This window comes from Carassius gibelio, chromosome A16 (assembly GCF_023724105.1).
Source record: "Carassius gibelio isolate Cgi1373 ecotype wild population from Czech Republic chromosome A16, carGib1.2-hapl.c, whole genome shotgun sequence".
Taxonomy (NCBI): domain Eukaryota; kingdom Metazoa; phylum Chordata; class Actinopteri; order Cypriniformes; family Cyprinidae; genus Carassius; species Carassius gibelio.
In genome coordinates, this window is record NC_068386.1 from 14175483 (window position 1) to 14196754 (window position 21272).

The 21272-nt window shown below is 36.9% G+C and overlaps 1 protein-coding gene across 1 annotated transcript in view; it reads right to left on the reverse strand.

Moving 5' to 3' along the window:
• Positions 1 to 3041: 3041 nt before the first annotated feature.
• The window catches only part of LOC128029981 (small conductance calcium-activated potassium channel protein 3-like), a 35976-nt gene continuing 17745 nt past the window's right edge, over positions 3042 to 21272 (reverse strand). The window contains exons 3-8 of the mRNA XM_052617430.1: positions 17949 to 18070; positions 16190 to 16331; positions 12307 to 12417; positions 8401 to 8528; positions 6338 to 6407; positions 3042 to 4404 (exon numbers count right to left, since the gene is read on the reverse strand). Of these exons, the coding sequence (XP_052473390.1) occupies positions 4087 to 4404; positions 6338 to 6407; positions 8401 to 8528; positions 12307 to 12417; positions 16190 to 16331; positions 17949 to 18070 (891 nt within the window). The 3' untranslated portion in view covers positions 3042 to 4086. The remainder of the gene's footprint in view (positions 4405 to 6337; positions 6408 to 8400; positions 8529 to 12306; positions 12418 to 16189; positions 16332 to 17948; positions 18071 to 21272) is intronic.

Below are 21272 nucleotides of genomic sequence, written 5' to 3' on the forward strand. Positions count from 1 at the left end.
ATGACAGAAATTAAATTTTAGGGTGAACTAGCCCTGTAATTACAGTTGGCAACATGTTCAGTATTGTCCCTTTAAGACCTGCAAGCGTCTAATATACAGACATGCATCTGTTTCTTTCAGTTGTGTACTTTCATTTTAGACATAACCAACTGAGGCTATACATAAACCTTGTGTTTTGACAGTATTAACACAAGACATAACTTAGTTCAGCAATCAGGAACAGTTTGTGAAGTTTTTTGTTGTTTTTTTCTTGCGCATGCTTTTAGACTCCTCAGAAAAACTGCACAGAACAGCACTGTCACAACCACACCTGCTAAACTCCCAGGATCGGACACTTACGCCACACCCACTCGTCCCCAATCACCCGAATTCTAAACACCTGTGCATCATCACCAGCACCACATATAAAGCCACCAGTCACCATCACTCAGTGTCTGGTCTTGCACCGATCTCCTCACTTACCTGAACGACATTAATCTACCTACCTGATCTGCCTTCCCCTCTTCATCCTCATCGGAACTTCTACTACCATCGTCTGAGTCACCGTCTGCACCACCACTCACCTGAAGGAAAGTTGTGTTGTTTCTGTGTCCTCCACGTGTCAAGATTCACCTGTGTCTGAAACCTCTGATTCCCATTAAATACTGTTTCACTGAATCCTCTGTGTCCTCGTCTGTGTCTGACAAGCACACACATGAAACAATTAAATAACCAATAAGGCTTGAAAGCAAGAAAAAACGAAAAACTTTTGTGAATAAGGGCAGGGTGCATGTTATGTCAGGTATCCCTAGGTATGTGGCAGTATATGAATTCCGCTGCGCCAGAACTGCAGCTGATATTATAGAATATTATGAAGAATATTTCTTCAAAAGCAGATCTTGGAGACATTTTCATCATCTATGATCAAAAATCTTCATATCGTACACCCCTACTCTTTGCAGAAATCGCAGACCGAGATCGGACCGGACCGCAAGGGCACTTTAGCAAACGACCTCAAAGGGGCAGGGGCTCAAAGCAAGGTAAGGCAAGTTTATATAGTACATTTCGTACACAATGGAGATTCAAAGTGCTGAACATAAAAGAAAGTAAAATAATCATGAAGAAAAATAACAAAAATAAAACAAGCAATTATTAAACTTTTAAAATGATTTAAAAATGTACTTATTTAAGTACTATGGGCTCATGCCCATAAATCCCCCCCACACCATACACACACACCTTGTGTATGCCACTGCTGAACAGTATGCAGGGTATTGACTCTATTAATGCAAACCAAGCTGTATCCACCTTGGAGATGATGTCACTACAAGATTGTTTGAATTTAGTTGTTCGATACGAAGAAATTAACTGATTTAATTAATAACTTTTCAGACATGACAGCACGTAATGAGACAGAATGGCATGTTAAGTTGAGTACGCGCCACAGCCCCATCACTCAACATTTGTAGCATCCTCTCTGTGCTGTCAGTGTGATGTTCACAGGCACATGAGTGCTGAGAGGTAACAGCAACTTGGGAACGTTCAGTTTAGTCAACTTACTGAGTGTAATCAATGAGATCATTAGCAAAATCCCCCAAACTGTCTCTCTGTCATAGGCATGCTGAAACTGCTGCTCTAAACTCGACTACAATACACAACTGAATAGGCTACTGTTGGTGACTCAACAATGGCATTTTTGAAGCAGGAACACGAGCAGAAACCGAAAACTACAAACGCGATTCCAAAAATTAATTTACAAATCTCATAAACTTATATTTTATTCACAATAGAATATAGATTACATATCAAATGTTGAAAGTGAGACATTTTGAAATGTCATTTTAAATATTGGCTCATTTTGGGTTTCATGAGAACTAGACATTCCAAAAAAGTTGGGACAGGTAGTATTAAGAGACCGGAAAAGTTAAATGTACATATAAGGAACAGCTGGAGGACCAATTTGCAACTTATTAGGTCAATTGGCAACAGGATTGGGTATAAAAAGAGCCTCTCAGAGTGGCAGTGTCTCTCAGAAGTCAAGATGGGCAGAGCATCACCAATCCCCCCAATGCTGCGGCGAAATATGGTGGAGCAATATCAGAAAGGATTTCTCTGATAAAAATTGCAAAGAGTTTGAAGTTATCATCTGCAGTGCATAATATCATCCAAAGATTTAGAGAATCTGGAACAATCCAGATCACATGCATCACATACAGCAATGCTACTGTAATGGAAATTACAGTACACAACATGGGCTCAGGAATACTTCCAGAAAACATTGTCGGTGAACACAATTCACCATGCCATTCCGGACAGGTGAAAACAATGAAAGTGGGAACAGCTGAGTGCAATTAACAGGTTGGCAATTAACAGTGATGAATCGGACAAGGCTTGTGGGAAATGTAGTGCCTGCAGTGGGGTGACTATATGGGGAAGCGAGACCACTATTGGACACCCAGGGATACACAGACCAGACACTGTGACACACTTTGACAGAACAAAACAAAGCACACATACGTCAGCAAGATCTCTGTTAAAGATCTCTTGATCTGGAAAGCATCTGCTGTCTACAAACAGTGACAGACGTCTTTCAGATGTCAGTTTTGCATACATTCTAAATCATAAACATCTTAAAGACATCTAATAGACATCTATTCGACATCTACTTAAAAGGAAAACGTCCTATAGAGGTATTGCAGATGAGCAAACACTCTAAAAAATACGTCTTGCCGATGTAAATGCACACGTCAAATAGACGTCTCTGAGATGTACGTGTGCTGTCAGGGTAGGTTATTGAATGTAAATGAAAAAAAGTTCATTTTCGTGGGGCAACGCATTGTGAACTACTACAACAAGCGTGTAAAAGGCTGCACTGCTCCCCCTGGCTCTGCCCTTGTCTGTTATTTGTTGTTTCTGTATTCATGTATCTATTTGTGTTTTGTTACTGTTTGTATCTTAAAGATTTTATAAAGATAAAAAAATAAAAAAGGCTGCACTGAAGTTGCACTATTTATACAGAAGCAAATCTTGTCAGTCACACAATGATACTCACACACAGACAGTCATGTATATATATATACTTTATTAATTCTCTCTGGTAAAATAAAATTACAAAATAATTTCAACCTCAAACGGCACCTCCCTTATCTATAATTAATATTAATAAAAATCGTTATTTATACAGCAATCATAATTTCCATGACGAATGAGAAGAAGGCTATCGTATAATTATAATAAATGTGAGCTATAACTGCATCAGTAATTATTAATGGTAAAAAACTGAGCGATACAAAGCTAAGTTTCAGTAGTAGCATACTGTACAATATTCCAAGCGGATGTAATTCAGTATTCCGGCCACAGGATGTCACTATTAGTCAGTTTTCAAAATGGTCTCTCCATTGAAACGGGGTCAGAAGTAAAATAGTCTATTATTCCAACACCATTATAATAGAAGCAATCCCACTAAGAAAATGACTATAATCACTCATTCTACAGTTATTTCCGTGTGAGCAGCTGTTCCACCTTGATGGGGTGGGTTTTATAACGTATTTACTGGCTTCAGCGTTGCTCTTCGAAATAATGCTTTGCTCAAATGGCTGTTAGTCTCTTGCAGACTGTAAAAAGTGCTGTCCAGATATCATAACATTCTCAGCTGTTGATTATTTATAATCTCTCTAATACCAAGCACCCTAGTTCCATGTTTTGCAAGTCACACCTCACTCAATTTTTAGTCAACTATAGACAGAGCACTTTGGTAGCAAAGACAGAATCAGAAAAAGTGTGTGTTTGTGTGTGAGTGAGTGAGTGAGTGAGTGTCCATGCATGTTAACATGTCTGAGTCAGTGTCTTCTAAAATGTATACATTCATGGTAACAGTAGAGTACGTCCGTCTTGTGGACTACATGAAATATGGCAGTTTTCTCATAGGGTTTTTGTGCAAATGTCAGCGCCTCCTTCATCATTACACTGTATATTCTGGCGTTAAGCTGTGTTATGCTCGTTGTTATAGTGCATCATATGTGAATGCGTATGTATGGTTATGTCATCTCTTCGTTTCGACTAATCCTCTATCTCTCTGCCTCGGAGGGAACTTCCCACACCGGGGTCTCAGCAGCTGGAGCTGCTGGTGTTAGGACTGTCCTCGGTGGGCTGAGTCGGGACGGAGCCAGAGCCGGAGAGGGGGTTGGCAGCGGTGGGTGAGAGGGCAGAGGGCACAGTGGGGCTCAGGACCTTGGCATCACGCTCACGCAATAGTTGAACGAGCGCGGCATGTTGGGAAGTGAGCGTGGCCGACAAATGAGCGGGCAGAGCATTAAAGCCGGCCGTCAGCTGCTCCACCCGCTGCTCCAGACCTAACATCTGCCTCTCCAGATCCTCACTGCGGTCGTTCAGCTCAGACATCAGCTCATACATGACGCTCTGCATCTATGTAGACAGAGAATGAGAGCGCAGTTAGACAGATATACAGTGATAAAGTAACGTGAAGGATTCAGAGCAGTCAAAGAGTTCAAATACTATCCCAGAACAGAAGAAAGATTAAATAGAAAGAGCAGAGATAATAAATGGAGCAATAAATACCCAGAGGAAATAAAAATCTCAAATGAGATCTCTTTAAAGTCAACATGGTGTTCACAATCCATTTGCTCTTAATGTGTTACGTTTCTGAGGAAACAGGATTTTCACTTATAAAAAGTATTGGATGGAACTTGATGGGCCTTATCCGTTGGGAAATGATTGGGTTGTGAACAGTAGGCGTTATGCACCAAAATGGAGTAAAAACAAGTAGATATTGCAAAAACAAGACGATATTTGTCTGTTGGTTAGCATTATTCAATAGTGACAAGAAAAGCAGAGGAAGAGTAAGTTATTACATATTAATGATTGATTATGATGACAATATTTTTTTACATACACTGATGCACTGCTCGTAATAGGTCCAGGAATGTGCATTAAGTAAACGGTCAATTTTGATCTCATCTTGACTTTAATATCTCCGTTGCTTTGGCTAGACAGCCAAATAAAATTAAACAGAGATTAAATGGAGATTTATGCTTGAGTTTTCAGCTTCTTCAATTTTTCTTATGAGGAAAAGATTCCGGACTAAATCTCCTTGCCTTTCCTTTCGAGGTTGTCAATGAGAAACTGGGCTCAAAGTGCAAAATCATCTAAACTATGGAATCCGTATTCATTTTATAGCACTACACCAGTGTTTGTCAGTAGTCGCTTTAAGTTTATTCTCAGGAAGTTTAAGAGAAACATCTGAGACAAAATTAAAACGAATTAAATGTAACTAACAGGTTTCCTAAGCACTGAAAGGGTATCATATGAGCAATCAAATGGTCCTCTGGGTAAGAAGAACAGGTTAAAGAACTTACAGTAGTCTAGTAGTCCTAGTCTTAATTACTATTTTTCTATTTTTTTTTTACAATAAAAATATATAAAAGTATGTTACATTTCAAGAAGCAACAATTTGAGACAACATGACTTTTTTTCAAAGAACATATCTTGAATGACGTTTATTTTTCTTTCCCGACTGGCGAACAGTTTGACTTTATGCACAAGTCTATTAAAATTTAGTGAGGTTTATATTCCAGAGAGAGAGAGAGAGAGAGAGAAATTAATTGCCAGTCGGGCAAGAAATGTGAGAAGCAACTCTGTATAAGATATTAAACACTAATAAAAAATAAATTGACCTTGCTTTATGTCAGAGAGAGCATGCAATAAAATTTACCTTGAGCAACCCAAATGAATTGATTTTCATACAAAGCACAAAATAAAAATCAAGTCCAGCTCACGACATGTACACTGTAATGAAAATGGTGCACAGTCTAAGAAAACTCAACAACTCCCTCTCACATAAAAGAAATAAAAACACTTTTAGAAAAAAAAAACGCCCAAACACACAGCCATCAAGGAAAATATCTTGAATTGCACAAATTTTCTGTCATTCTTTAACTTCCTGTCTCTCTCCCCTCCCACCCTCTCCCTCTCCACGTCTCCTCGTTCCCACTGTCATCCCTTGCTTTAACACTTGTTCAGGTTGCTAGGAGACACAAAGTCACAGAAACAAACGGGTCAGCATGGAAACAGCTAAATGCTGAGATATATTTGGGAAAGGTATGTGTGTCACAGAGCATTTTGTGTTGCAGTCGATGTGCTTGCAGCCTTGGGTGTTATAAAGTGTGTGTGTGTGTGTGTGTGGGCATGGTAAAATTGCAGGAAAGGGAACACAATGTCATTGAAAGTGTGTGTGGGTGTCTACTGTTTCCTATCAGATGTAACGTGCATATGTGCAGGCTCTGATGTGCGACCATGTCTGTGATTTGTGTTGATGTGTGTGCATTTACAGTAGTCTTACCTTTGATAAGTCCACCAGAGTATTGGCTTGATCACTGAGTTTTCTCTGCTCCATTTTAACACTTCGCAATCTACAAAAACAGGGACACACACACACACACACACACACACACAATCCATTAGATCTCCCTCTAATCTCTCTAGCACCAACGGCCCTCAATTGTGAACCTCAAATAGCTAATTAACTTAATCATCTTGTTTTCTTTTGTTTGTTGTTGAAGAGAATCCCCCAAGATGAATATGCAATTACGGCGTAAATCCTAAAAGCATTAGACTTAAAAGGATTGCATACGTGTGGGATTTCTTTAAAACACAGCCGTCATTTCGAAAGGAGCCCTTAAAATTGGCGGACAGGGCCATGACAAAACAGTGACAAGAGGATTAGAGTTTTTAAAATGATGAGTGGTGTGGAGGGCACCCACACAGAGGATAGTGTTCACATCAGAAGCTGATACAATAGTCACTGTTTGGCCAGACAATCACAAATAGGGAAACATGGTGACTTCAGTAGTGTAACGATGTTCAGAAAAGCCAGAGGGACATGTCATTACCAAATTGGATGGGCTTATGAATATTAATTAGGTGACATAACATTACTTTGCTCAGCAGTTCTGATTAGCTAAAAGGCAAGCTAACTCTAGCCATATAAACATTAGCGCTTGCTTATTTGTCCACACTCCAAAAAATGCAGGGTTGTTTCAACCCAACTTTGAGTGAAATATGGATGAACCGAGCTGTTGGGTTAAATCTTTTAATTAAATATTTGACCTAAAGTTGGTTTGAAACAACCCAATATTTTTTAGAATGCACCCTCAAAGCAACCACTTGACATCTGTTTGGTCTTAAAGGGATAGTTCACCCCCCCCCCCCCCCAAAAAAAAAAACTCACCCTCATGCTATACAGTAGGTGTATATGACATTCTTCTTTCAGATGAATACAGTCGGAGTTATATTAAATAATGTCCGGAATAATCCATGTTTTATAATGGGACTGGATGGTAGCCCAAAATTCCAAGTCCAATAAATTGCACCCATCCATTATGAAAGAAGTCCACATGGGGGGGTTAAAAAAGGCCTTCTTAAGCAAAGTGATGCATTTCATTTGTGTAAGAAAAATATTCATATTTACAACTTTATAAACCTTCATCTCTAGCTTCCACTAACTATTCTATTCAAGTTCACGAGAGAGAGTTTGTCAGAAACAACAATGTAATATACAGTACACCTAGGATGGCTTGAGGGTGAGTAATCGGGGTCATTTTCATTTTTGGGTGAACTAAATGTACCAAAATAAAAAACAATCATACAAGTTTTGGGCAACATGAGGATCAGTAAATAATGAATTAATTCTTGGGTGAACAATCCCTTTAAAGCTGATATTATAATAATCTAAAACAAAGGACAATAAAAATCTGTTTATTTTAAGTGTTCACTGCAGTCTGTCACTTTAAATGCTCTGACTGAATGTTTTTATTAATGATTATTACAACTTTTTCATTATAGTTATCGTTGTTTGTGTGAATGGCTCTTTACAATGGGTGCTACATGCGTGATCTGTGGGATCAAATTATGCTGATAAGGCCTGAAAAATATATATATATAAAGAATTTGGTATTTGGATTAAATTTTAAAACCGAATTAAATTTTAAATCTCAAGTTAAAGTTTCACAGTTTCAAGATGTAGTCCAAAAAAAAAAAAAAACAGGTGTGAAGTGATTAATGATACAGAAAACCATCATCACACATGAATGTTAGTGAAAAAAGCTTGATAAATTAGCACATAGAGCTATTAGAAAAAGCTGCCTCCTTCAGATTCCTTCAGTTTGTGAAGATTTTTGTCATTTTCTTTCTCAGATACTGTATCAGAGGACAGGTCAGACATGCCAACTACCACTCAGCCCAAATGCGAAGCACTTCAAATGCTTTTTGTGTGATTTTATCTTTTATCGCTAAAGTTCACTTTGCATTATTGGTCCATGAGTGTGATCAATGTGAGAATATAAAGTGCCTAGATGAGAGTTTGAGTCAAGCTGTGTGTCTGTGATGGGAGGTTGTTTTTCTCACTGGTGAATGGCTTGGAGGAACTTCCTCTGATGCTTGCGTACGCGGGAGTGGTCAATTTTCTTCATCAGTTTGGTGTGCTTGTATATCAGCCAAGTCTCTCGTAGAACATTCGCCGCTGCGTTCTTTATCTGAGGGGACATGTCACCATAACAACAATATAAGCAACAGGAAAAACATCTCAGGAGAAAGTTATCACAGCTCTGCTTCGCCAATACACGCACACAACCCCAAACATCTGCCAAATTAAAGGTACTCTTGGGAGATATTCCAGAGCGACTTGATTTTGTAGGACATTATTCTGTCAATTCACTATCCTGGCCCCATACCAGCAATGTCCAATAAAAGAGGGTCAACTCTAAAGCTGTTACAATATACCTTTATATCTTTGTGGTAAAGTTTTGAAGGACAAAATTAAAGCCGCCTTTTCTGGTCTGCCAAACAACTGACTGAAAGACATTCATTTCCAATGGAGAGATGTACGGCAGCTGCATGGAGCTGAAATCATATGCACATGTGACATTTTTGGATCCAATTTGAGCCTTGAATCGATTAAAATAATGAAACCATATGTGAGCATCCAACCAGAAGTGAAGCTTTCTAATTAAGAAGACGACTGTGATATGAGAGTTTCCGATTTCCATTTTATTTTTTAATAATCTATAAATCTGAGCAGTTTTGATATATTGAGCTTAGTTGAGCTAAGTTTTTGCAATCCATATATTTTAGACAGAACCTGTTTTGTTTTCAATATAAAAGGTCTCAAAATGTATTCAACTTAAAAAAAAAAACATCACATGATGTAAATAAATTGTTATAGAGTAAGAATATGTGAATAACTCAATTTTGACAAAAAATGGCATATAAAACCCTTAAAAATATATGCATTTATTTATTTATTTAAATATAATTATTACTTAATTATTTACACTTATTAGCCCTAAAAATACATTTAAATACATTTATATATCACAATCAGTTTAAAAAAATTGAAGGGGCTGCCACTAGGGACAAAATTCAATAATTCTGCGCAGATTTCGAGATCGGGGCACAACAGAATGTTTTGAAGTTCAAATATTACAACATTTTTAACTCCTGCCCCCTGGCCTTGAAGACCTCCTCATGCATCGCATGATTTGTTTGGCACCAGAAAAGGGAGAGGAAGAGCAAATAAAACACAAAATTGAATAAGAAAATCTGCTGAAGAAAAATGAATGAGGAGACTTCAAAGGAGCACCTCTTCAGAGAAAAGAACAATTACATCCTCGGTGGGCAACGGAGGGACGATAGAACCTAAGATAGAATAAGATCCTGATTTGACAGTATTTCTCCACCCATAGGGCAGCACCAGGCTTTTTTTAAGCACTGTGTCTGAATTTAGCACTGCACAGCTCTGATTAATTAACAGTGGTCAGTGTATTTAATAATACAACAGTAGGAGCTCTGGCCCAACCTCAACGCAGGTCTCATTTACGAGAAGAGCCAGAGACAGGGCAAGTTAGAGAGTGAGAGAGGGAGGAAGATGATACCGATGTAATTTAGGCAGGGATGCTCATAGCAGTCTACAAGAGGAGTTTACTTATATCTGAAATCCAATTGACATTGAAGCAGTATTATAGTGTTTAATAAATACTGCTACTAAAATAAAAGTAAAGTTCAGAAAAGCTCCCTTATATCTCCTAGACTCACAAACTGGATTATACAATATTGCTGACCTATTTAGATACAAAGGGCCATTAGTAATCCATACTGTCCCTACAACGACTTTATATATATATATATATATATATACAGTATGCACTGATTTTTCCTGAAATGTGATTTTCATGTACAGGGCCATTTCAAGGCATAGGCGACTTAGACTTTTTTTTCCATTTACATGACTTTTTAGGGTCCTGAAATCACCTATCCTACCTTATGCATCCAGGTTTCCCAAAACTGTGATGGAAAGAACAATATTTTAGGTTGCTATAGCCTATTTTAATGTTGGTTTTATCTTATTTTAAATCATTTTCATGCTGAGGCCCTCTTGGAAGTTTGCTGACGGCCCCTGGTTGAGAACCACTGATTTAATCAAAACTGTTCTAACCAGGTAATCAACAAACTATTTGCTCTACCTTCAGTTTCAACAAGTTGGCTTTAATTTGTAGGCGTGTTTGAGAATAAACATGTTAACCAACCATAATGACCTCTTAATACATTATTGCCGTTTATATATATATTTATATATTTTTTTGTTTTTTTTACATGGCAATTACTTCTAGGTACTGCACAATCAATCAAAGACAAGATTTGACAAGAGAGCAAGAGAGAGACCGTCAGAGAGGTCAAAGCAGTTGCAAGCAGACATTAGAGAGAAAAAGGATGAGGGCAAAACTGTAATGAAGTCTAGACCATCATTGTTGACTATGTGGAAAATTGAAGCCTTACCATTACAGCAGCTGCCAGACTCACCAAGTCAATCATAAAACATTTCTCCAAGAAAAAAAGTACGTTTGCAGGATATGCACTACACTTTTACAATAGAGTTAATGGAGTTGTTTCACTGTATTATTGATCATATACTCTGGGCTACTCTCAGAATTGGCACAAAACCTCATGATTGTATAATTTCTTCATTTATTACACCTTAGATTAAACACTGGATAGATATTCTGTCAGTTTGATTAGGTAATATAAGCATGTTGCATATGGATGATTTATAACTTATATCTTGCATATTTTCTACACTTTTACCTTTTTCTTAGTGTGAAGAGCTTTTTAATAAACTGAGGAACTGGTTTTCATAAACAATCTTTAGTGCAGTGGAAAGGTTCTATGGATGTTAAATGTTTTTCATGGAACTATAGATGCCTCTTAATATCATTTGTTTTTAAAAGTGTACTGAAAAAAACTGGTAGTTAAAATGGCTGACAATACATTACAACCTTTAAAAACAATAATTGCATGAAAGTAAATATTTACAACCCACATGAATGCATATTTATTCTTGAAGACTGGCGTGTATTTAATATATTTACCACTTTGAAAATGGTACCAACATGATCAGAAAACTGGAATACTGTATAACGAGCACATTAGCGTTTATATTTAAAGATAGTTTGCGGTAAACAATTCTAGCCTGAGAAGCTTGTCCATCTTTACCATACTTTAACCCTGGGTTATTCAATCCCAACCCAAATATGGACTAACCCAAGTGTTTTTGTAAAATTTTTAACCAAACATTTGGTATAGTCCATATCTGAACCAAAATTGGGTTGAAACACCCAGCATTTGGAACACAAGCAGTTTTCCTCCTAATGTGGAGACGGAGGAACACCATGCACCCTGTAATCCAGTTAAAGGAAAAACTTTTGTTGCCGTGTCTCCACGGCAACAGGTCTGTGATGTCAAAGTTGCCAGCGCATTTTTTCTCTTTTAGTAGAGATTTGTAACCATAGTAGCAGCAAACTCAATGCACGAGGATGATTCTCACAGTTTCTTTACAGCATTTATCAATGGGTCTCTTTCTCTCTCTTTCTCTTTCACCCCAAAGCCTGTTAAACTGAGGCAACTGAGTGCATGTGAGGTAACAAACGTAAAAAAACAGCTCATTTTCCACCTTCTTTCTCACTTGAGGAAGACATTTACTACAGCTGCTCCTCTGCAGCAGCACTTCACTGCTAAAGTGATTTCTTTTTAATCTGCATTAAAATTATTGATCACCAGCCTTCTAGTCACTGATGCCGGCCGTGATGTTGCCTACATATTTGATACGAGGAGCTATTTCTGAGCTCTTCAAGTGCATCAAAATTTTAACAGGACCTACGGAGAAAGAAAACTGATACATGTATATGCTCTTCTGAAAACAAAGCTGTGTCTGTGTGTCCATTTAGTGAATTGTGAGTGTATGTGTGTCTGTGTGTTTACCCGTTTGGTGAGCTGTGTGTCCATCATAAAGTTGTGCACATGCTTCTCCGCCTTTGTCAGTTCAAGCTTCCTGGCTACCACTGCAACAACCAAAGCAGTGCATCCTGCTCCCTGCGAGAAACAAGAGACGAGGTCAAGGTGAGAGGACACGCATGCATGAAAACCTTATATATTTGTATCATTAGCAGAAGTCACATGGAACAACATATTTGAAAATAAATAAGGAAGGTCCCATGGATGGGCCATGGAAAAATTAACTCCCTTTCATTCCAGATGAGAGAGCACTAGAAAGAGAAAAAAATGGATATGAAACAAAAAAGTGTTTGTAAAGTGGTTTAAGTAAAAGGCGATAAATTACAAATAAGTCAGGCAAAATCCTAAGAAAAAAAAATGTAATAATAAAAAAAATGAAGACAATTTTAGGACTGTTAGGATTGTTTGCAGTGTTACATTCTGTGGCGTCATGCACCTATTTCTTTTAACCAGGGCAACCAGTGGCAGTTCTGTACACTTGGATCCCTAGGGGAGATGAGGCATGACAAAACAGGAAAAAAGTTTTTAAAGACTGACTCTAGTGGTACCAGTTTCGAATCTTGACCTAACAAATAGCAGCTCTGATGTTTAAATAATATCTCATTTTGTAATATTGTTTAAATGTTTGGGCTCAGTAAGATTTTAAATTATGAGAAGTCTATTTTGCTCACCAGGCTGCATTTATTTGATCAAAAATACAGTAAAATAGTAATATTGTGAAATATATAACACCAACGTGTCAGAAAAGAATAAAAATGTAAAAATTAATAAAAACAGAATCGAAGTTGAAAAAAAAAAGCAGAATCACCTTTTGCTTTAATTATAGCCTTTAGTCTGTTAGGAAGTCTCTACAAACTTTACACATCCAGCAGAGTTTAATTTAAGCAGAGTAATTAAAATTACATATAATTTTATGTAATTAAAAATGGATGGATGGATGGATGAAACATGACCCTGACATGAGATTCTTGAGATTTCCTGAGAATATTATAGGCATTACGGAGAAGAGACCAGGGTGATACGAGAGACAGAGAGAGAGAGAGAGAGGTTTATTCCTGTAAACTGAAGAAATCGCAGACCACTACACCAAAGTGATAGAGGCACGCAGACGAAAAGAGACTGAGACAGGTTGTGGGAAAATGAGGAAATAAACCCATTAAGCGGTGAAGAGCTGGAGTGATGCAGACAGGGAGAGAGGAATACAATTACAGTTCAAGAAGAGAGAAACAATAGTTTAGCAAAGAAAGAGGTCTGGGGAAAAAAGCGACAAAAAGGGTAGTGGTGGTGTTAATGAGGTCACAGAACTACTAATAAGAAATGAATTAGAATTAAAAAAGTGACTAATAAAAGTGTGTTTCCTAAGGCTTCTATGTGTATAATGTGTGTGTGATGTTAATGGAATGTTTTTTAACCCACTTGTAGGACATACAGAAGAGAAACGTTAATCCAAAAATACTCTCAGCCCATTTCACAAGACATAAAAATAAAGCAAAAAAGCCCATTTTCAAGAAGCACTTTTGTTGCCCATATTCACCACTTAATAAAACATGAAGTCCATCCACGGAAAACCCCTCTATGACATCGACAAAGTGTGTATCTGCGTTTTCCACATGGCAACTTGTATAAAAACCATTCCCAAATAAAACACAAAACATTTATCTCTTAAAGTGACAAAAGAGTGCCAAGAGATATCCGTTTATCTGCAGACATCCTCCATTTCAGTTCATATTTCACATCTTTCCAGATCTGAAGGTTATTAATGTCATGCGGAGAAAAGAAAAAGCACCTGCCCTCAGACCAGAATACATTGTGTTAGAGCTGACAATGCTGAATCTTCACTGTTATGACGCCAGAGAAAGGCTAATACTCAACTACAACCATCCATCAGCCTTTAGTTGGTGTCTGAATGAGAAAGTTGAGGAAGTAAGTTATTAAAGACACTATATTGATATATAACGTACTCCATTTCACATCTACATTTGCAGAGAGGATAGACAGGTGTTCCTTGCATCCCTAAATCCTCAAGCAGCACCAAGAGACTGGCAAACTAAAACCCTGCCCAAACACTCCCGTTCCCGCAGGGCAGTGGTACAGTCTAACAGAGTTGGCCTTCGGTGTTGTCATAGCAACAAGTCCCATAATTCTGCCTATAGAAGTTCATTACAATCACTCTTAACAGTAAAAGAAATCACATCCAACACTCTTTCTCTCTTCTCTCGCTCTCTTTCTCTTATACCTATTCTGTAGTGTTTCATCTCTTTAGCAGCTCATATTTAAAAATGGAAAGAACACAAGTGGTTTGAAATATTAGATGCCCTTTCCAACAATTAAGACTGTGAGAATATGTCAGTGTTATCTGGATATATATACAGTATATATATATATATATATATATTTCCTGGATCTAATAATTTATTCAAAATACATAAAACAAATACACGTCATACATACAATGACTTGAATATATCAGCTGAATGATAAGCATGTTTTTAATTAAAATTCATTTTGGGGAGCATAAAGCCAAAATGTCAAGATGATACAACTGCCCTGCTATTATAACAAAAAAGAAAAGAAAATCCTCATTAAAATAATGACATTCATTAAAAGAAATCCTTATTATGCAGTTTGGCTTAATCTTTTTTAAAATACATATATTTATTCAATATATTAACAATCATATATCAAAACTCAACTGTCATGTGATGTAATCAACATGCCAAGTGGGAAATTAAATCATAGAGAAATGATTCAAGGTGTCATATGACATGGTTAGTTCAGGTGGTAAAAATATCACCCCTAAAAAACTGATTTTTTTTTTTAGTATAATAATTAGGTTTAATAATATATTTGATAAAAAATTACATTTTATTTTATGAAAAATACATTTTTTTTATTTTTTATTATGACTGTGTACACTCCTGTTTTTAAGGTGAAAGGAAAATATCTTGGTCCTATTTACTTGATTGCTACACCACATTACATTTTAGTGTCTTTAATTTTTTGTATTCTTTAAAATGTTTTAAAAATTCAGAGAATACAAAAGATAGATACGAATAATACATTAATTCAGAGAATCCATATCTAATCATTTGTCACGTGTTTTAAAGTAGAGTTTTCTTTATAACGGACATTCTTATTTGACACAAACCCATCTGCTATGTGATTGTGTGTGTGTGTGTGTGTGTGTGTGTGTGTGTGTGTGTGTGTGTGTGTGTGTGTGTGTGTGTGTGTGCGTGCGTGTGTGTGTGGAATTGAGAAGGAAAGATGAAAATCTCAAAAAAACTCCTAAAATGAAAATAAACAGAAAAAGAACCACCATGTCCCGTTAACCACCACTCTCTGTGAGGATATTTTCAGAGACACTGAAACTGACAGTATGTGAACAGAAAGAACAAATACTCCAAACACAACAACAGAGAGAGGAGAGAAACAAGAGGAAGGGACCTCTACTAACAGATATTTACCATCTGCAAACTCAACATCAAAACAAACACATCTAAACCGTTGCTATGCACCACCTGTCAGGCTTTCCTCAAGCACAGAGACACACAGTACAGGCTCAGCTCAGAGAGGCAGAACAATGGCAGCCCACAACAGCCTCAAAGATGGACAAATGTGCCATCCCAGAATACACAAAAAGGATTCATCCTAACCACACTCAATGTTTGCAAGCTGTGTCCTGGTGTTTGCTAACAGACATGGGTGGTGAGACTGTGGTTTGGGTTTCTAGAAATAAGATAACAAGTAGGAAAACATATGTTTAGACTGTCCCTTGCTGCCGTGGGCGTGAAACCGCTGTGCTCCCTCTCTCTCTCTCTCTCTCTGTGTGTGTGTGTGTGTGTGTTTATACCATAATCCCTGTGAGCAGACACACCCCCTTGCCACAGTAGGTGTGAGGCACCATGTCTCCATATCCAATGGAGAGGAAGGTGATGGAGATGAGCCACATTGCACCCAAAAAATTACTGGTCACATCCTGAGCATCATGATACCTGGAAGAGAGAGAGAGAACGAATGAAGCTGAGGCTCAGTTGGGAAAGATTTGATTATTGAAGGAAACTTTGAACAGGTTCTGCCTGTGGAAGGTATGGAGAAGCAATAACTGGATGTGAAATAGGCACAAATATCACATCAAAGTTTTCACATCAAATACTTTCATATGTTTCCATTCCTTAATTTGATCTGCAAAGCATTCTGAAGGAAACAGTTTGCCCACAGGCTTTTCGAAAAGCTTCTTAAATGTTTGTTACACATTTGATATAAAATAAAATAAAATATTATGGTTTCTCCCAGCCATCTCATAAATATAAACATTTATTTAAAAAATATTTAAATACTTAAATACTTAAATATTTAAATATATTTTGATACTTGAATAAAGAATCTTGCAAGTCAATCAATCTGAACAAGTGCTTCTATTTTATGTTATGGTCGAGAATGATCGAGTTGGCCGTGACAATACACACACACACACACAAACACACACACACACACACACACACACATATATATATATATATGAGCTGAATGGGTGAAAAAAATTGTCTAAAGCATTTTGAGAGAGCGATAGGATGCATACATTTAATTATGACTTTTTTATTATTATTAATATTTTTACTAAAATTACCAGTTGAATTGTGTAGACAAAGAAGTAAATTTGCCAATTTCAAGTTGACATCAACAGCAGTTTTGAGGTAAAACAGCAGATTTCTCTTTTATTTGTACAATAGCATCAGTACACAGTTTCTTCGAAGTCCACTCAAAGCATCATAGCAGCCTCCCAAGAACATAGTTAAAATAAGTTCATCCAGGTAGGGGGAGGTGTAAAGTCCACTGTGTGCAGTGTGTGCTGGACTGAGTAAGAGCAGCACACAGCCTGCAGGGAGACTCCTCCTCTGGAAAGGGCCTTTAACATCATGACTTTGAGTGCAGTGCACAAAAATAGAGCAGATCCCTGTAGGCTCATCTCACAACAGCGCTGCCCTGATCAGACGTGGCAATTCAAATGCACAAACCGTCACTCACATCACGCTGCTCAAGCCTGCTGCTATCAAAATAATCATTAAACCTCAGGTCCCCAATCCAGGGAACCCTCAATATTTTAAAGTGTCTACCCCAAGACTAACACACATCTAGAGTTTGTAACCATGACAACATCCCTGGTAGAGTCAGAAACACCCACTTACTGGCCTGAGGGCCTAGTTTATCCCGCAACCCTTTTAAGATGCAACATGGGAAATCTGTTGATGCACGTCGTGACTGGCTGCTGCCTGGAGTGCATGAGTGTCTGGAAAAGCAGGAACACTGCTTAGATAGACAGGTCTTCTGGAAACAAGGGTGTGAATGAAAGTGCTCCTGTTCTGTCTCTTTCTTTCCTTCCATCCCTCTTTCCCTCTGGTCTCTTTTCCTGCCCACAGAACAGTGGATGTGTATAGCGAGTGTTTGCACACCTCAGATGGTGAGTTATCATCCAGGCAGTGCCACTTATTGGTGAGGATTCAGGTGAGTCCTCATTAAGCATAAGAAACTTGACAGTGTCTAGACAGAAAGGTGCAATTGGAAACACAATGATTAATTTGTTCATTGCTCACGCTCGTTCTCTCTCTCACCTCTCACACACTCGTACAGTCCAGGCAGCGATGATCCACAGGGAGATACTGAAGACCAGCAGCACAGTGCCCGGGCATATGGTCATCAGGGTCTTCATCACAAACCGTGTGTTAAAGTGCACCTGAAAAGAGAAAAACAATCACATGTTAGTGATTCTTGTCAGTCTGGATGTCATTCATCACTGTCACAATAAATGAAGCTACACAACTTACAACATCTGCAAGAAGCTTTTACTGATGGATAGAAGTGGCATAAAATTATCCTAAACTGGTAAACATTATATCGTTATAATATTATACCTATAGTTTTCTCTATAGGATTCTCAAATTTGATTATATATATATATATATATATATATATATATATATATTATATATTTTATTATTATTATTATTTATTTATTTATTTATTTTCAGTTAACTAATAAACCTTCAATAAACACATTGGTATGTTCACAGTTCTCTGATGCTGGTTGGTGGTCACATGACATGCAGGTAAACCAATAAAATAATGAATGTCTTAAGTAATTTATTTAGATTTATTTAGGTTTGTATTAATTATTCCTGCAACCATATAGGGCTCACACTTGCTCTCCCAGAGGTTTGTGAACACCAGTTTGGGAACACCTAGTTTCTAGTAAAGAAATGTATGCAGGTTCTTCTTTAACTTCCCAACAAAACTTCAATCTAATAATAAGGATTTACATATCTTATATGAATATGAATTTGTCAGATATGAAACAGGATGTTGAATGCACATCGAACACTTTAATATACTTATAGCACCGTTTCAAAGCCTAAAAGCTGTTTAATATGCAATTGAAGTAAAACAATATTCTCATGAGGTAGTATTTATTGCAGAAATTCAAATAGCTCTAAATGATATCTGACTGGTTAATAGTTTTAAAGCCAATTTAGTTTCTACACGTTACTAAATAAATGCAAAATAAATAAGAAGATAATAAGGGCATATCATATCCAAAAGGCAGCATATGCTGCTGTGGTGGTGAGACTGGGTCCAACTTGTTACTTATGGAGGTCTTATTAATATTAAGAACATCAAAAGCTCACATTTGGCCTTATATTTGTCACAGCAATTGCACTTGGAAATGAAAACTTGATCTGAGATCAAAAGTTGTGTAATGTCTTTGTGCAAAAATGAATGACTGTGACCTGAACTACTGTAATTAATGTGAAATACTGAGTGTGCCCTGAATGAAATCTACAGGAAGCCCAAATTTCAGCTCCACAATTGTTTTCTTTTTCTTTTTCAGCTCAGTTTGAATCTCTTTTCTGGGTCGTTTGAAGAACAAGAAGTGTTGCCATTGTATGTTTGAACACTATTTCATCTATACTTGACTGAAAACAATAATATTCATTATCATCATCATTATTATTGATTTGTGTTGCTTAAAAGTCACATAAAGGGCAGCTCTCCAGGGGGGAGGCGGAGATCTCGAGCTAAGATGGACCACATGATCATTAATGATAAAACAGCACATGAGAGGAAAGAGAATTTGCATTTACATCTCTTTGAAACAAGAGCTTTCCTCAAAGGACAAAGTGATTACCCTCTCCAATCAGCCATTGAAATTAAACTACAGAAGGACTCTTTTCACCTGTTTGGGGTTATTTTAATGGCACCCAAGGACGAAACTCAAACTTTGAACTATCAAACACTTGACAGCCACAGCAGTCATTCTTCAGTCTCTCTTAAGCACAAAGCTGAATATTCAGTGACATCAATCAGCTCTCTAAAGGAGAGCCAAGATAAACCTGCTTGAAAAACGCTCAGCCATCCATCATAAAATCCATTAACAGAGATGATTCATCAGTCACATCAACTGACCCTAAGCTGTTGTGCTGCATCCTAACAATGCAAAAACAATTAGATGAAGCTTCTGTCCAAAGTTGACCTTCAACAGAAGCGACGTCTCAACACTAGTTCACTCTAACCCAGCAAATGCCAAGACACACCAAATAGCAAATGGGTTTTTTGTTGGATCAGCTAACTTAAGTTTAGTAGCATAACAATAGTTCCGTTTTTACCATATAACTTGCCACTTTTTCCAATAAGTAGCAGCCTAGTGTGACAAAACAACATTTCATGTCACATTGTGTTGTACAGAAATCATTACAGCTCAGCCAAGTATATGGTAATCAAAAGCTCTCTCCTAAATGTCCTCAGCACTGGTCTGTTTAGTTTTAGTTGCTCATGTGAATGAAGCAGTTCCAAAAGAAACAAGAGTCAAGTTTCTCTTGTGCAGAAGGGCGTCTTTTTATAATTAAGTAGTTAAACGCTGCTGTTTGTCACGAATCTTGAATCAAGATTCATTTAGAACCACTCATTGCATTTGAGCACAAAAAAAGGTTTTTTTTATTATAAATGATCAGATAGCAATATATTTTAGATGATTCTGCCACCTTAAGTAGCTTTAATATAGTCAGCTACTTCATATTACTAAATAATACCCATGGTTTATAGCAGGGAATTTCAAACTTTTTGTCAGTCAAATCCCTTAGACCAAAAATGTTTACTTGAAGTACTCCCTAAGACAATATGTTAAGATTAAAATATAATTTTACTAGTATCATAAGATAATAATACTATTATAGTGTTTTTTTAATATTTTGAATTATTGTCTGACAAAAAAAATTATCTCTGTTTTTGTTTGTTTGTTTATAGTGGCAGAATATAGTGTTTATATAGTGTTTATATAATGTTTTTAATATGCCTATCGTTTTATTCATTTTATTTGAGGTTTAGTTAATTTAGTAAATGAAATTAAACTACATGAAAAAAAATATATAAAATATGAAATTTTTGCCTTGGCAAGCTAAAAAAAAAAGTGTATTTTACTTCAAGCAACATCTTTTTTTAATGGCTTTTGTTTTAGTTTAAGTTAACTAATAATTCATAATAATAGTTTAGTTCAGGGGTTTTGAAAAAAAATTGTAAAAAAAAAAAATTACAAAGTTTTTTTGTTTTTGTTTTATGTAAAGACTGCTTAATCATAAGAATAATCCCAGTTAATTTAGTCTATAATTAGTTCCATGTTTTAACTCTTTACGGGTCCCTAGAAAAGGGATCCTCATATTTGGGGGTCCAAGGAATCAAAAAGTTTTGACTGTAGTTTTATTACTAGTTTTATTATTTAGAAACTCTTTTCTAGAAACTCAATTTTGGATCAGTGTGTGAACCCTGTTGCTGTTTGTTGGGTCAGTGTGAACCAGCTTATAAATGTACAACAATCTCCATCAGTAAAGCTGACAGGTTAATGTTCCTCAAGAGACTGAACAAACCACATAAGCACACAAAACATC